The sequence below is a fragment of the Lipotes vexillifer genome, unplaced genomic scaffold (assembly GCF_000442215.2).
Source record: "Lipotes vexillifer unplaced genomic scaffold, Lipotes_vexillifer_v1.1 scaffold368, whole genome shotgun sequence".
Lineage (NCBI taxonomy): Eukaryota > Metazoa > Chordata > Mammalia > Artiodactyla > Lipotidae > Lipotes > Lipotes vexillifer.
The window spans coordinates 545,886-564,390 of NW_006770215.1; the positions used below are offsets into that span (position 1 = coordinate 545,886).

General features: G+C 35.3%; 1 protein-coding gene across 1 annotated transcript in view; it reads left to right on the forward strand.

Annotated features, from left to right (window-relative positions):
- Positions 1 to 18,505, forward strand: part of TRDN (triadin) — a 377,023-nt gene that overhangs the window by 248,912 nt on the left and 109,606 nt on the right. The window contains exons 18-19 of the mRNA XM_007446048.1: positions 4,717 to 4,743; positions 14,242 to 14,289. Of these exons, the coding sequence (XP_007446110.1) occupies positions 4,717 to 4,743; positions 14,242 to 14,289 (75 nt within the window). The remainder of the gene's footprint in view (positions 1 to 4,716; positions 4,744 to 14,241; positions 14,290 to 18,505) is intronic.

Below are 18,505 nucleotides of genomic sequence, written 5' to 3' on the forward strand. Positions count from 1 at the left end.
AAAAATAAAAACAAAACCTTTCTATTATAAGTGCATCTGACATTGCTTTGTTTTGAAAATATGAAATATTCAATTCCAGCAAATATTCTCTCTCTACTCAAAATGTTATTTAATGACACATCTTGAGTACTCAGGGGAGTTGCAATGAGAGTAGAAGTAGATTTTGTCTTCAGTCAATTTACATTCGAATGAGGGTAAAAAAGTGAACTGACAATCAGACAAGCAGAAAAACACATACACAAACAAACAGAAACTAAGAATGCAGTAGGTGTAGATACCAAATGATTTTCTTAAAGCTTTCTGGCATTTAACTTGCCCTATTTGTTGTTTCAAATGAAAATAAATGCAACTCCTGCTCAAGGAACTTTACTGATTTTGTGTGTGTGTGTGTGTGTGTGTGTGTGTAAGCTGTCATAACCTCATATAATGTCCATTAGTCACCCCTCCCATCATATTATATTTAAATGGAAATAGCATTTACATTGGCAATACATTAACAACTAGCAGCATTTGTTCTGAATTTTTTTTTTTTAAATCTGCTGCCTGACATTTTTTTTGTTGTTTTATTTTTTCCTGCGGCACGCGGGCCTCTCACTGCTGTGGCCTCTTCCGCTGCGGAGCACAGGCTCCGGACACGCAGGCCCAGCGGCCATGACTCACGGGCCCAGCCGCTCCGCGGCATGTGGGATCCTCCCGGACCGGGGCACGAACCCGTGTCCCCTGCCCCGACAGGCGGACTCTCAACCACTGCGCCACCAGGGAAGCCTGGCAATACATTAAAATAGCAATTGCAATATTATGTAAATAACCATGCAAATCTAGCTCAACTATACTCCCACCCCCGTCACAGACCACAGCAAACTGCAGATTCGAAACCACATTTCTTATTCTTCTTCCAGGTTTGTAAAAATTCCTCAGAAAACCCAAATCCATTTAGGAGTTTCTCCAGCTAGTTCCCATAGCATCATTTTCTTTTCTATATAAAAACACTTAACATACTCTTATAATCATATTACCTTTTCTTTTTTCTACTTTAAATAGTCAGAAATGAGAATATGAAGATTGTTTTTTATATCTTTATCCCAGAGTGCCTATCATAATGTCAGGAACATTTTAGGAACTTGGAAATGTTTGAGTGGATGAAAAGAGAAATATCAAATAGGGTAATCATATTTTTTAAAAAATATAAATATGAATGACTTTTAAATAATTTACAATATGAAATAATCACACATTTCACACTTCACATTAACATTGATACTATTTAACTTTGGGAAGGAACGAATGTTTTTGTCTACCTTACAGAGAACAGAGAACAGATTATGTGTTTGGGGGTAACATTCCCATAACTGGGCCATAACACATGTTCTCACATGTACATACGCAGAAAGCTGAAATAGAACATACATCAGAGAAACGTATAAACATGGGGAGACATAAAGAATGACTATGGGTCTAATCAGTTTTAAGAGGTTTTTTTTTTTTTTGGTTATATGATTTTATTTTTATTAAAAAGTTTTTTGATTGTGGTATTGTTGTTTTACAATGTTGTGTTAGTTTCTACTCTACAGCAAAGTAAAGTAGAGTTCCCTGTGCTATACAGCATGTTCTTATTAGTTATCCATTTTATACATATTAGTATATAGTGTATAGTCAATCTCAATCTCCCAATTCATCCCATCTGCCACCCCCTTCCACTTTCCCCCCTTGCTGTTCATACGTCTGTTCTCTACATCTGTGTCTCTATTTCTGCCTTGAAAACTGGTTCATCTGTACCATTTTTCTAGATTCCACATATATGCGTTAATATACGATATTTGTTTTTCTTCTTCTGACTTACTTCACTCTATATGACAGTCTCTAGGTCCATCCACATCTCTACAAATGACCCAGTTTCATTCCTTTTTATGGTTGAGTAATACTTCTTTGTATATATGTACCACATCTTCTTTATCCATTCATCTGTCGATGGGCATTTAGGTTGCTTCCATGACCTGGCTATTGTAAATAGAGCTTCAATGAGCATTGGGGTGCATGTGTCTTTTTGAATTGTGGTTTTCTCTGGGTATATGCCCAGTAGTGGGATTGCTAGGTCATATGGTAATTCTATTTTTAGTTTTTTAAGGAACCTCCGTACTGTTCTCCATAGTGGCTGTATCAGTTTACATTCCCACCAACAGTGCAAGAGGCTTCCCATTTCTCCACACCCCCTCCAGCATTTATTGTTTGTAGATTTTATTATGATGCCTATTCTAACCGGTGTGAGGTGATACCTCATTGTAGTTTTGATTTGCATTTCTCTAATAATTAGTGATGTTGAGCAACTTTTCATATGCCTCTTGGCCATCTGTATGTCTTCTTTGGAGAAATGTCTATTTAGGTCTTCCACCCATTTTTTGATTGGGTTGTTTCTGTTTTTTTAATATTGAGTTGCATGCGCTATTTATATATTTTGGAGATTAACCCTTTGTCCACTGATTTGTTTGCAAATATTTTCTGCCATTCTGAGGGTTGTCATTTTGTCTTGTTTATAGTTTCCTTTGCTGTGCAAAAGCTTTTAAGTTTCATTAGGTCCTATTTGTTTAGTTTTGTTTTTATTTCCATTACTCTAAGAGGTGGGTCAAAAAAGATCTTGCTGTGATTTATGTCCAAGAGTGTTCTTCCTATGTTTTCCTCTAAGAGTTTTATTATAATGTCTGGTCTTCCATTTAGGTCTTTAATCGATTTTGAGCTTATTTTTGTGTATGGTGTTAGGGAGTGTTCTAATTTTATTCTTTTACATGTGGCTGTCCAGTTTTCCCAGCACCGCTTATTGAAGAAACTGTCTTTTCTCCATTGTATATCCTTGCCTCCTTTGTCATAGATTAGTTGACCATAGGTGCGTGAGTTTATCATTGGGCTTTCTATCCTGTCCCATTGATCTATATTTCTGTTTTTGTGCCAGTACCATATTGTCTTGATTACTGTAGCTTTGTAGTATAGTATGAAGTCAGGGAGTCTGATTCCTCCAGCCCCGTTTTGCTTTCTCAAGATTGCTTTGGCTATTCGGGGTCTTTGTGTCTCCATACAAATTTTAAGATGATTTGTTCTAGTTCTGTAAAAAATGCCATTGGTAATTTGATAGGGATTGCATTGAATCTGTAGATTGCTTTGGGTAGTATAGTCATTTTCACAATATTGATTCTTCCAATCCAATAATATGGTATATCTCTCCATCTGTTTGTGTCATCTTTGATTTCTTTCATCACTGGCTTATAGTTTTCTGAGTACAGGTCTTTTACCTCCTTAGGTAGGTTTATTCCTAGGTATTTTATTCTTTTTGTTGCAATGGTGAATGGGATTGTTTCCTTAATTTCTCTTTCTGATCTTTCATTGTTAGTGTATAGGAATGTAAGAGATTTTTGTGCATTAATTTTGTATCCTGAAACGTTACCAAATTCATTGATTAGCTCTAGTAGTTTTCTGATGGCATCCTTACGATTATCTACCTATTGTATCATGTCATCTGCAAACAGTGACAGTTTTACTTCTTTTCCAATTTGTATTCCTTTTATTTCTTTTTATTCTCTGATTGCCATGGCTAGGACTTCCAAAACTATGTTGAATAATAGTGGTGAGAGTGGGCAACCTTGTCTTGCTCCTGATCTTAGAGGAAACGCTTTCAGTTTTTCACCATTGAGAATGATGTTTTGCTGTGGGTTTGTCGTATATGGCCTTTATTATGTTGAGGTAGGTTCCTTCTATGCCCACTTTCTGGAGAGTTTTTATCATAAATGGGTGTTGAATTTTTTCAAAAGCTTTTTCTGCATCTATTGAGATGATCATATGGTTTTTATTCTTCAGTTTGTTAATATGGTGTATCACTTTGATTTATTTGTGTATATTGAAGAATCCTTCCATCCCTGGGATAAATCCTACTTGATCTTTGTGTATAATCCTTTTAATGTGTTGTTGGATTCTGTTTGCTAGTCTTTTTTGAGGATTTTTGCATCCATATTCCACAGTGATATTGGTCTGTAATTTTCTTTTTTTGTAGTATCTTTGTCTGGTTTTGGTATCAGGGTGATGGTGGCCTCGTAGAATGAGTTTGGGAGTGTTCCTTACTCTGCAATTTTTGGAGGAGTTTGAGAAGGATGGCTGTTAGCTCCTCTCTAAATGTTTGATAGAATAGTTTTAAGAGTTTTAATAGCTAAACATTATTATCCAGTATTAAATTTGACAAAATACAATAATTTAAATTTCTTGAAATCATTATCTGTTCATTTCATGGTGTGATTACAGTGTAGCAACTTAGCTGTAATTCACTATGTTTTTAAAATTGAAACAATTGGATAATTTATCTATTCACTTCCTTCCTTTCATACCATTTTGTAGACTTTAAGAGAACTTCATTGGCATATATATAAAACCAATCAGATTCTTAAATAATTAAAAATGGAAAACAAAATAAATGAGTCATGAATGAGCATTCTGTGTTGGGAGAAGTTATATGAATAGCAGAAAAGAAATCTATGGTTCATGGCATATATTTAAAGTTTATCAAAGAAAATGGCACAGCGTTGTATTTTTTCTTCCTCAGACCTACATTTTTCTTTAGTTTCAAGGTTATAATATAATGTTTTTGAAAAAAAAAAACTATTTTAGAAAACTATTTTAGAGAGAGACCGAAGGAGACTTGTAACTGACTTAGACCTTATTATTTCTTGTCCTTAACAGCTCCAAGTGTAAAACAAGTTAAAGCAAGTATGTTGACTAAAACTTGAGAAAACAAAAAGCATATTTCAGCAGCTTACTCATTTAACTTCTGCTATAGACAGTGCTAATGCTAATATTTTAGGCTGACTTATCAAATGTTTCTTGCTCTGATTATTTGTTGTATTAAACTGATATGCATAATTACTGAACCTTGTCTTTTCTGTGAATCAATTCTTATTATAATTTATCTATAGAGCTTTCACTTGTAAATGTTAATTTGTCCAGGTCATAACCTCTTTTTTGAGTTGTTTATATTTTTGTTTCCCAGAATGATAAGTGATGTTTTCAGTTTCTTAAACACATTAGAAAATTTTCCTAGTGATTAATCACTTGATCAAACCAGGAGGCAACATAACTTGTCTAATATGAAAGTTATTGTGTCTTTAATGAAAAAGAAACCCCCAACAATTTTATTAAGTACTGCTCTTGCAATATCACAATTTTCTTTTAAGGCTTCTATCCTCAGATTTAGAATAAATATTGACTGACAACTATAGTATACCATGGCATTTGCATCAATAGTGGCTTTGACAATACGCTAAAGGATAAATGCTTTTTTCTTTGTTGGTATTTCTCAATTCAGTGAAGTATCTAACAGATGGCCATTCATGAAAATTTAGGCATAATGGCATATATTTGAGTTTAGAAAAAATATTCTTTTAGCTTCTCTAAGCTTTGTATATAAGATTTATGATCAAACCTCATTTCTGTGCATTATGTAAATATGTTTATATTTTCCTTTTGATTTAGAGTTGCATAAGTATTAATAATGGTACTAATACAAAAAACAAATGCATGTTTTATTTACTGTCAGGTTTTTTGAGACAGGGTATATCATTGGTGAATATATCAGAAAAAAATTGGAAAATATAATATTGAGTAGGTTGGTGTCTTTTAAAAAAAATTATAGTCAGAAATGTTTACATAGACATTGTAGACGTTAAGGAAAGGTGTAACATGAATCTAAAATTCCAGCTATATTTTCATGACAATTTTTAGCTGAATATAAGCTGATTAGAACTTCATATTACAGAGTATTTAGTATGCTAATACTTAGTCTGTAGAAATGCATAATCAAGAAAATACATAAACCAAAACTGATAATTTTGCAGAACTGGTAGAGGACTCTAGATTGAAGATTACTCTGAAAATGAAAATTTTCTTCCTAGAAAAATGTGACATTTAGATAAAAATATTCATTTGCAATAAAAAAAACCCTGTAAGTTCTGCTATCTATGAAACACTATCCAATCAAGTTTTGAAGAGATCAGCATCTTTTGCAGGAAATTAACAAATTTAGGTTGCCAAATCATCTTAGACCCAGTATAAAGGTTTCAAAAGAATTAATATTCAACTCCTTGTATGGTTGAACGATTTGGACTTGACATGGGCATTATCTCCCAGTACAAAAGTTAGAGATAATTCATAAATTGTTTAAAATCTCTGCTAACAATGTGACCATCCATTTCCCCAAATAAGAACTGGTTTTTTATTTTATTTTTTTGGTCTTGAAATCATACAACAGAAGAATATTTACATAGCTTTTATATACAGTGAGCTATTTATAAAGTTAATGCCTAAGGCATATCATTACAAATACTCTTGAAAATTCCTTATGTCACCCACATAGTAAGGACACATAGTTTTGTGTGTATAACCTGAATATTTAGGATATGATTTTACATTATCTTAAATTATGAGAGCAAATGAGAGAGTGAGATGTATAGTTTAATTAACATAAATTAAGTATGTGATACAATTTCATGGTATTGAATTAAAAAGGATAGGTGAAATTGACAGGACTAGAGCAAGTCCATGGAAAAAGTAAAAGGTAATTTGTTTTTAGCACTCAATTAAAGGAGATAAAAAGAATGTGAATTGAATTTGTGGTGTGGAACTGTTTGCTCTAGGTCTTAAGAAACCAAAATCACTGTAAGAAAAACACTAGAGGACACAGACTAGTTTGGGAACTGTATCAGTACAGGGTGGATGTTCTCATGGTACCATGAGCTTGAAGAAAAGGGAAGCCCTTCATGTTCAGTGATGTAGCAAGCACTACAGAGGGGCACCTAATGCCTCCACGTGTAAAGTTATTTGTCAGGGATTATGTGGATGGAGGAAGAGTGCCTTTGACCAACAGAGATGCCAAATCTAGATTTACTATTTCCTCAAGTCAACACAGATTCCTTTATATCATCCTGTGTACAGAAATGCCTCAACACACCCAGTTCTCCCTGCAGTCCACTGCACACACACTCCCTCACCCCCACTGCCACATTGGATAGAGACATAGGAGTTGATGATATGATTAGTCATTTCCAAGGAGGAGGAGGACCAAGACTCACAGGCATTTCAGAACTTTAACACTCCTCTTGGTGAATCAAGAGGGAATGTAGTAGACAATGCTTAGCAAATATATTTGACCACATCACCCTCTTTTTTCCAGAGAACACTTCAAGGACCAGGATTCCTCAAAACCTTGGGAAGCACTACCATACATTACTTCGTTCCTCATATCGAGGACCATAGGGCTTTGATCATGTATTCCATGTGCATGTTTGACCAGCCTGTGGTCAGTTTGAATTCTGAGTGTAAAAGACACCAAAGACCAGGTCAGGGGCCAAAGTCTAGCTATTTTTAATTGTGGGCCTAAATTTGAATTAAATGACAATGGTCAGGCATTTTTCATTCCTTGGTTTTAACACTACACTAGATTTTTGTGGTATGCTCAGCCACCAAGCCTGACTCTGCTTATCACCTTAACTACATTTCAATACCTAAATTTGTGAGTCACATATCTATCTCTTGATCTAGTAATATATGTCAGATCATTCAGGAGAAGCCAGTATGCAGAATTTAAAAATAAAACCCCTTTGGATTTATTTAGTTTTATGATGTTAGAAGACAATTTGGGGACAGCTTATGTTAGTTAGAAAGTGGCATGGCTTTTTTGACATAGTTTAAATATTCTGTCATGGAAATTGCTGGGGGGGAATATCTATGGGCCTGAGCTAGTAGATCTGATATCAGGGGTGTGTGTCTAGACCACAGGTTGGATGACATATATGACAGGTATCTCAGTTGTTTAGGGCAATCTGGGTTTATTCATATTATTCTGGAATAATTATTACTAACACCTTCTTTCACCTGCTTAGTTTGGATAATAAATTATATGATCACTACCCAAATCACAGATGATGCTGACTGAATGAACTCAAAATAGTACTGATACAATGCCAGGGGATGGTTTGGGGAGGTTTAAGTGCCAGGAAAACTAGACTGTGAGAAACCTGGGACTGACTTAGATGTTAGGCCAAGATGTGCTTCTTGTTCAATCCCACGTATGGAGCCAAGGTTGGTGTGCTGAGTGCCAGCACAAAATTGGAAAAATGTCATGGTTTGGAGCTTAAGAACATTTATCAAGTTTGGTTCAAAGAGATCCAAGCTGTATAGATGAGAACTTGCAGAAGCAGAATCTGAGTTCAGTTTGGACATTAGGAAGTAGAGAGGAGGAGGAGAGAATTTCAAATAGAAAATCAGGAATAAATTTTAATATTGTGAAAGTATAATAATGAGTACAGCATGAAGTATGACTATTGAGACAGGTACTTTGTGACCTGAGTCTTATTAATAAAACAGTGTCATGATACTGTGTTTTCAAGGGAGCATGGTATTGGTGCAGATCTAAACATGCTTTCCAATAGGACAAACAGGAACAAAAAGAGACCTAAAATGATTCCACTTGAGCAAAAATCTGACATAAGAAAAAGTAGCCATTTCAATAATTAGAGAATAGAGAGATTATCTTAAAGTGTTGCTGATGTAGTTGGTATTCATTGCCAAAATTAAAAGAATGTAATTTATTCCTACTTTGTACAATTCCAAAATATCAACTCCAGATGGTTCAGGGACTTAAATGGTAAAAATAAAACAAGCCATTAATTTAAAGAAAAAAGTATAGGAAGACATATGTATATATTTTCTTGAAGTATGGTTGGATCACAAAAATTATATATATAAATTCAAGCTGTAAATAAAAAATCTAATGTACTAAAATGATTACAGTAAAATTTAAAACTCATCAATAGATGCCGTAAAGAGATAAAAGACAAGTTACAATTTTGGAAAAGGTATTTGTAGCATATATAAGTAACTAGAGGTTAGTAATGAAAAATAAATAACTCTAAAAAATAAAAAAACAAAAAGAGAAAGAACTTGATAGACTAATGCATAGAAAAAATGAGCAAAAGATATGTTAGGATCAAAAAGAAAACAAAACAAGACACAAATTGCCTATAGACATATCAAAAATATTTAACCTCTTAGTAATAATGAAAATGTACTTAAAACCACAATACTATTTTACATATATCAAACTGACAAAAAATGGAGAAAAATGTTCATTCTGGTGATGGTGATGATATAAAGCAATAGAAACTCTCACATACAGTGTTACTGTGAGTGTAAAATTTGGGGGAAAAATATGGCTTTTAACTAGAGAAGTTAAACAGAGACACATGCTATGTCTTAGCAATTTCACTTCTAAGAAAATTCTTGCACATTGCACCAGGATTCATATACAGGAATATTCATAGCAGCGTTATTTTATAATAACACATACAGAACATGACCTAGTGTCCATTGGCGGGAAAATGGATACATAATTTGTAGAATATGTATAAGTGGAATACTATACAGCAGTTAAATCAATCAACTACAGTTCCTCATATCAACGTGGCTTGTATAAAAATTAAACAATTTATTTAAGTAAACAATGAATCAAATAGGGCAGTGACAAAACCGATAAATGATGAGGGGCACTCCACCACTGGGGGGTAGGGCAAAGGTTTTTATAGACAATACATGGAAGCAAAGCAAAAATATATATTTAACTGACTATAATATATATTGTCTTATTTGGGAAAATTAGTTATTTGTCTTAATAACTAAATAATTTAGTTGATAATGATAATGACTAATGATAATTGCTTTTGAGTATCACTCAGATTTGAGATAAATCTAGTTGACCCTGGCTTTGGTTTGTTTAGGTAGACCACGAAAGGCACTAAAGCTACCCAAGTCTAATGGCCATCTTGTTAAACAATTTTAACAGAGTCTCAGCACACGTTTTAAAGGAAGCAAATTATAAGAATTAAAAAGTATTGGGGGGCTTCCCTGGTGGTGCAGTGGTTGAGAGTCCGCCTGCCCATGCAGGGGACACTGGTTCGTGCCCCAACACGCCGCGGAGTGGCTGGGCCCGTGAGCCATGGCCGCTGAGCCTGCGCGGCCGGAGCCTGTACTCCGCAATGGTAGAGGCCACAACAGTGAAAGGCCCGTGTACCGCAAAAAAAAAAAAAAAAAATTAATGGGCTTCCCTGGTGGCGCAGTGGTTGAGAGTCCGCCTGCCGATGCAGGGGACACGGGTTTGTGCCCCGGTCCGGGAGGATCCCACATGCCGCTGAGCAGCTGAGCCCGTGAGCCATGGCCACTGAGCTTGTGCGTCCGGAGCCTGTGCTCCGCAACGGGAGAGGCCACAACAGTGCGAGGCCCGCGTACCAAAGAAAAAAAAAGAATTAAAAAGTATAAGTCAATTTATATAGTTATATCACTAAACAATATAATTCAATCTGTAAAAAACGGCCTTAGCTTTGTTCAGAGATAAATTCATGTAATAAAAAATGTACAGGAAAATAAATTATTAATACAAAATATAGGACAGTGATAATTCTGAGATGAAGAGAGAGGTATGCAGTGGTAATGGACAAGTAAGAGGTTTCAAAGTCTTTGGTGATATTTTATTACTTAAGTTTACAGGGGGTTACAAAGATGTGCATTTTTTATTGCCATTCATTAAAATATGTACATATGTTATCACATATGTTATACACCTTTATGCCTTTCATTTATATTATATCTTTCACAATTAAACAATCTTAAAAAATAGAGAATGAGGAGATAGAAGTGGTGACACTGAGCATAGCAGCTCTCTGGAGACCATGGTGGACCACAGAGAGTTGAGGTAGGGGATACGTAGGAGTGAAGGCCGTGGTGGTCTGAAGTTATAAACGGTGACATTTTGTGTCTCTGAGCTGAAGTGAAAGCATCAGTGAAGTGGAAAGCAGATGAAGTAGGAGAGAGGCAGAACTTGCAAGAGTAACATCATTGTCTATGCAAAAGGAGTTGGGATGCAGGGCAAATCTGGAGGAATTGGTATTAAATAGGGAACGATGATCCTATGGGTCTGGAAAGAAGACGAATGGTGCTGTTGTGTGCTGGTGAGGTGGTGAAAAGATGAGATAGCCTAGTCTGCTTCTAGTTTCTCTATGAAGATCCCATCAGCAACTTGCTTTTATGTTACAGGATGTTGGAAGTTTGAGAAAGGAGGGGTATTCATGAACCACTCGTCTAGAAAGATGAGAAAGTAACTTCACTAGGTCTGTGGTATATTGCTGATCAGTGCTGAGCACTCTGTTACACACTGTGACTAGACATTTGAAGTCAGATCTGCAGCAGATGGGGGCCTTCCTCCAGTTTGGATGGCGGCTCAGGTGGCAGGCATAGAGTAGGTTTGGTGTTTTGGCACATGTAGTGGATAGAATTGCATCCCCTCAAAATATATGTTGAAATCCTAACTAGTACAGTACCTGTGAATGCAAGCTTATTTCAAAAAATGGTCTTTAGTGGTGTAATCATGGTAATATTAGGCTATACTGGATTAGAATGGGCCCTAAATCCAATGACTGATGCCCTTTTAAGGAGAGGGAGATTTAGAGACACAGACACATTCAGAAGGGAGGCAGCTGTATGAACATAATGGGAGAAATTGGAGTGGTGCAGCTACAGGCCAAGGAATGCCAAAGATTGCTGGCAACCAACAGAAGCTAGGAAGAGGCAAGGAAGGATTCTTCCCAAGAGCCTTCAGAGCAAGTTTCAGAGGGCCTTGGCAACACTTTAATGCTGGACTTCTAGCCTCCAGAACTGTGAAAGAATAAATTTCTGTTGTTTTTAGCCACCTAATAACTTAAAGGCTGCTCTAGAAACTTAATATACCAGATGACTATGAAAACAAACAATAAGTGAATGACTTAACCATGGCTTATTTAAGTATAAGCTTGAAAGAAGAAAAGTGAGGACATAAGGGAGATCTGGAGCACGGAGAAACTGGTAAGGTCAAAGGAATGAAAGTATTGATGGGGTCAGAAACTACTTAGAGGAGGTTCTTGAGTAAGTGAACTATAACAGGAAGAGTGGTGCCAGGGAATAGGAATTTTGAAATCAAAGTCTTGGCAGCAAAGAAAAAGTCCAAGATACTTTTTCTTGGTAGTGATCAGAGAAGTGGGGTCTCCAGTTTTCAAAAGTGAGAAGGTCAAGGAAATGAGAGATCCCATGGTCGTATGGACTGTGTCTATAAGTGACTCCCAACCCTGGTTAAATAATAGAGTATCTTGACAAGCTTACAAATAGACAAACAGCCAGGCCTACCTTATCCCAGACTCATTAACTCAGAATCTCAAAGCTCTGTAGTCCTCCCCAGATCTGCTACATCTGAATCTATAAACTCTCCAGCTTAGTCTAGTGTGAAGCCTGGGTTGAGAGTGGTTCCTAATGAAAAATCACAGTAGTAATAGTGGAGCAGATAACTATGTATAGAAATATTCAATAATTAATGGGACACAGGCATAATGCTGGTTAATGGCAGCAATAGAGCAAGACAGAGCCGGGTGCAACCTGATACTGTGGACTTCAGAAGAACTGAGATTTGGAGGAAGCAAGGAGATAACAATCCATCAGAAGTAATAAGAAGTAAGGAGAAGTCATAAACAGCATTTATTAATTTCGTTAAAAAGAAGTAAATATACATCATTTCCAGACCCTTTGGTATATAGGGGAAAAATAAACTGTCTCTATTTTGGAAAACCATTTGTAGGGGATGTAGTGTCCTTAGGGAACTAGTTTGGTTAAAGGAAGAAAGTAAAGTGCACATTTTGAGAAGAGGCTGAGCATTTAGGGATGTGTGCTATGATAGAGATGACTCAGTGGAAGGACTTTGGAAAAGAGTCTGTTTTTAGGAGAAACACAAAGCCATATAGACTGTTTTCTGCTGGAAGTCTAGGCTCATGGTAGTACCTGAGGTGAACAAGGTTGGGGATTTCAGGGACATTAGTCCTGATTGTGTATTAGGGGAAGTGTGGTAACTAGTTTCCAAAATATGGCCAAGACCAGCAGCATAAGCATCACCTGGGAACTGGCTAGAAATGTAAATTCTTAGGATGTGCCCCAGACCTACTGAATCAGGCCCATATCTGTGTTTTAACAGCCCTCCTGAGTGATGCATGCCAATTTTGAGAACCACTGGTCTAAAGTCTTTCCTCAAAGCTATATAACAGCCAGGGATCTGCTTAGTCCTGGAGCTCCAGGTCTTGAAACAGCCTGAAGAAGTCTTATTTACATGACTTCTTGCCTGGGCTCAAATTGTGAAGCTTGTGGTATCTAATATTGTGAAATTAAAACCTGAAAGTGATGTGAAGGTCTTCTGACATCTGATCTCTCTCACAGCCCAAGGTCTATGGCACAGGGAGGACAAGGGGGCATGAAGACCCCTGTTTACTGGTTGTTCCTAGAGCCTCAGCTGCTGAGTGAGTGCATATGAGTAACAGGGATTATACACATGTACTAGTAAGAATAAAACTAAAACTACAAATACAGGTGTCCAAGGGCAACAGCCTTGAATAATCAAAAGCTAATAAAATGAGTAAATAAACTTTGTAAAAATTTACCAGCTCATTGTCATTTTCTAATTTTCGTATGGATCAAAGAAACTTCCACTTTAATTAGCCTTGATTTGAGGTCTAACATTTTGCACTAGGACCAGCATTTCAGATTATATTTTTGGAAGAGCTCTCCTATCTTCCTGTCTTCTACACTAGATATTCAGAGAAACTCCAGAAGCCATTTTGGCCTTTAAAAATTTTTTTCTTTTTCTCTCTCTTCAAAGCAATATTCAAATGGAATTTTCTGAAACATTATGGCTAATATTTTATAATATAAAGCAAATTGATTGAGGTCAATTATGGCTTGCCATCCCCATAGTTAAAGGCTAAACAAAGAAGGCCTTTCAAGTGCTCTTCCCCACAATTTATGCATCATTTAAGATTTGACTATAAACTAATAAATTAATATTCCAGTGTAATTCTGTGGAATAAGCCACCTTTTTTATGGTCACTCCTTATATAAGCATAAAATTTAGTACCACCAGAATTGTATCTTGAAAGAGAATTTCTGCATTGTTATTTAAGGAAGTTCATTAGTTACAAAAAAATTCAAGCTTATTCTAGCGTGGTTTTCTCTGCTGCTTGCTTTGCTCTCAGGTGCCACATACGTTTTATCCTTTGGGCAGTTTTAGTCTTGTCTGACTTAGAATACTATAAGATATTGACCTCACATATCTGATATCCGTTTCTCATTCTTCAATCTCTGAATTTACAGAAACTGAACGAGCCAAAGAAGAGGTTGGTGCTGCCTCAACTAAAAAAGGTAAGTGCAGCTTAAAGAAAAAGATGTCATGACTATAACTTCTTTATGCTAAGGTTTCTAACTCAATGTATTGTTTAGTGCTTATAGAAGAGCTCTATTTATTGATTTTACTATTTCACTGATATGGAAACCCACTTTTAGTTTTTGAAAAATTGAAGAAATGATGCTGTGTAAGCTCAATGGGATCCCAGTCATCGGGAGAGCATTCAAATTCAATATACTGATCTATAAGGTTAGCGTTTGAGCAAACGAAATTTTGACTAGTACAACTTACATGAACAATGTTTGCTTTGTGCAAGAATAGTATCAAATTTAAGTTTTCAAAGCTATGCCTCTTGTCATGTCTAATCAGAAGCAACTATTATGTGAATATTGACTCCTCTCAGTAGACACTCTAAAGAATATCTTTAAGAACATTAATACATGTTAAAAATACTCAATATGATGAAACATTTACATATTCTCTATTCAAAACAAACTGGAACAATTTTGAAATTTGTGATTCTGTTTTACACATAGAAATGAAATCAGTAACGTATTTAATGTCTTTGGAAGAATCTCAAGACACAGTTTAACAACCCTATCCTCAACATACACTCACACACACACACACACACACACACACACACACACACACACACACAACAGGAGTACCTTTTAACATACATGCCACTAAAATGGCATAACATTTTTCTCCTTAAAAAATCTCTTATTGCATATGCTCTATAAGAGAATATATATCAGGACTGTAGGGAGTTATAAAATATATATGATACATATCCACATTCTCAATCCCAAGCAACATATATATTGATATAAATGAATACATGGATATAAATTTATATATTAGTTAATAAAGTAAAATATAAATTAATATACATTAGTTATATAAGTTAATGCATAAATTAGTACACATGTATGTCTAATGAAAGACAAAAAATTAAATGATACTTAAAGGAAAATATAAACTATACTATAAGATAATACCTAATTAGAAGCAATTGAATTATTGAGATTAATTGCTTCCCTTTTTCAAATATAGCTCTATTTATTACTCTGAATTTATAGTAGATAGGAATAAAATCTATCTCCTAGATAGTTCTTTTCTTAGTAATGTAATATGTGTGATGTCATTTTTGAAGTAAGTTATCACGATACGTGTTTCATTGACATCTTTTACTAGGTATCAGTTTTTCCATAAGTGGCAGAGCCATGAATTTATCGGAAGTCCATATTAATATATCTCATTCTTTTATGGTGTCTTATTTTGAAATCAATTTTACTTGTCAACATTAAATGGAATGTGTGGGTAAAACTTGGGTGCTTCAGGATGGATAATGCCATGGTATCAATCACAAGACTAAGAGTCTAAATATAGATTCAGAGGAAATCATAATCTAGGCATGGATACAGGGTATATAGATCCAGTAAGTGAATATAAGGTCAGGACATCTATATGTGTTGAAAGCAAGAACAAAAGTGAGACAAAATTGTGTTCAAAATCTTCAGCCATGGGTGAGACCAGTGGATGTCCAAATAGCAGTATATGGGTTTCATCTGGAATTAGATTTCAGATACTGAGGATTCAGGGAATCCTTGATTATGAAGACGGTCTGGAGACAGAATTAAAAAGGAAAGATTCAATAACTAGTAACTGACCCATGCACAGACTCTGAATCACTTGGAGCCTAGATATTAGGGCAGAAATACAAGCACACATAATTTGGAGTTTAATCAAGTCAAATTGGAGTGAGCAGAGATACTGAATTGATATTGAACCATCAGTTAGTGAATTCACTGGAATATTCAACCAAGAATGGTTTCTGAGTTTAGAGTAAGGCCAGACATATTGGTTGGGATTAAGTAGACCTGATTGCTAGGCTTAGATAAGTGAAATATAAGGAGAGAACGTTTTATGAAATTAAACTATTGGCATTGCTTACTTTGACTCTAGTTAGTCTTAGATCTCATACCTCAATCATTAATTTAAATATGACTCTGCATATTAGGTTTCCTCTCAACTGTAGAATGAACAGAAACAAGTGTTCCTTCCAAAGCCATCATAAATATTTTGAAACTCAGGTAGAGCTTTACCAATTTGACAAGTTACATATAAAAGTCAAAGGAGACGCTTCTCCTTTGTCAAGTAGTTTTCATTTCTCCTCCTCCTCACTGACAATCAATCACACATGAAAATATATATTACTTCATCATACATTTAGTAACCAGTCCCTAATCTCCACAAAACTCAGTATATGTTACAAGATGTCCACCTTTTAGTCCCTTTTAAGTAAGTAGAATAAGGTAGTGATTTGGGTTTTCTTTATTTGTTTTTAAGATACTGGAAATTGTTGTTCTACACTGAGGCTTGAATTAGGAACCATGTGTGCAATGTTAAGTGGGAATTACTGATTTTCTGATTGTTTTAAAATTTTCAAAGTTAAAAGATAATTTAATATTTTAAATTAATTACAGTGTGCCAATTTATATCTAGTATAATTATTTGTTCTTAAGCCTGCTTTTAAGTCATATTTTCTTTGGAGATATATAGTATTTAATCATCAATATGATAATCCTCCTACTGTTTTATATTTGATTTGCAGCTTTCAAATCATTTTCACTTTCATTCAACATATATTTATGGATCACATACTATGTGAAAACTTAAGGAAATATTCAGATGTTAATACTATTCTTGAGCAATTAAAGATAGGGAAAAGTATGAATCTTTATTGAGTCCCTGAATTGTTTGGACCTCATTTTTTGCTATCAGCTAAAGGTTTTCCATATAATCATAGTTCATGTTTGAAAGCCAACAGGGTAAAGAGATAAATACAGATAAAGAGCCGTAGGAGTTTAAGAATTATTCTTACCTGAGGAAAAGCAAAACATTTATTATACAAGGTGACTTTAGAGTCAAGCCTTAAATAACAGGTAGAATTTTTTTATGTAATAATTAGTTGGAAGGGTATCTTGGGCATAGGTAACAGAGGAAGACAAAGTGGTGGGAAATTGCAGGGTGTGTATGAGGAATAAAAAGAGTCTCAAAAACACAGTATGAATTAGTACAACCTGTGCTAATAATTCAGTAAAGGGGCCTGATTTTAAAATTGGACTCTACTGCATGGGCAATAGGGAGTCAATGAAAAATTGTAAGTATAGGAAATAACACTCAGGTATTTGCTTTAGGAAAGGGCAGGATAGTTAGGAAGCTTTGGCAATAATGTAGGCAACGTGCATTAGGACCTGATATTAGTTATGAGATTGGAAAGAGGGGATATTTTATAAGCACTATTATAAAGTAGATTCAGTGGAATTTGACAATCAACCAGCTTTGGAAGAGGAAAAGTCAGAAATTATTTAATGACAATAATAAGTTTTCAGACTGGGTGCTAGAAGAATATTGTTGGTATTTATCATAAAAATGAAGAAGAAAGATAATAGTTTGGTGAGAGAAGACAAGATTAATTTTAGGCATATTTAAATTATAGTACTGTGGCACATGCAAGTAGCAAGTAGGTGGCTCTAAATGTCAAACTAGAGCTCCAGAGAGTGACGAAACTGGAGATATATCTGTGGGTGTCCTCTGCGTGGGTTAATGGTGGAAACAGTAAGAATCCATGAGCTTTTCATGGATTCTGTTCTCGAGAGAGGGCAGGTCTGGGATGTTCTCTATTCTTGAGAGAGGACAGGTCTGGGATGGAATGCTAGAGAACATTTGCAGGAAGAAAAGCAAGGAGAGTCAAAGAGAAAAAGCAGAAAATAGTGACTAGAAAGATCAGAGGTTAAAAAAATGTAATTGTTATAATTTCATAGTAACCAAGGAAAATAAACCCTTTCAGTGACAAGGTGGTTGTCACCAAGTCATTGGATTTGTCAACTAGAGAATTATTAATGATTTTCAAAAGAGAATTTTCTGGGGAGTGGCACAACTAAAAGCTAAATGATGACAAATTGATTGAGGGATGATAAAGTGAAAGATACAGGCACTGATGCTGAAGAATATTGGTTAGGAATAAAACGATAAATAGGATAGTAGCTTGAGGTTCTTGTTTAGTCTATATCCATTTCTATTTTAATCTCCGAGGTAAAGTGTTTATCCTCCTCTTCAAGACCAGTCTCTCCATTTGGGTCCTTCTTGATCAGTCATCCATGCTATTTGGTGGCATTATGTTCTTTCTCCTTATTGACTTTTTTTTTTTTTTTTTTTTTTTCC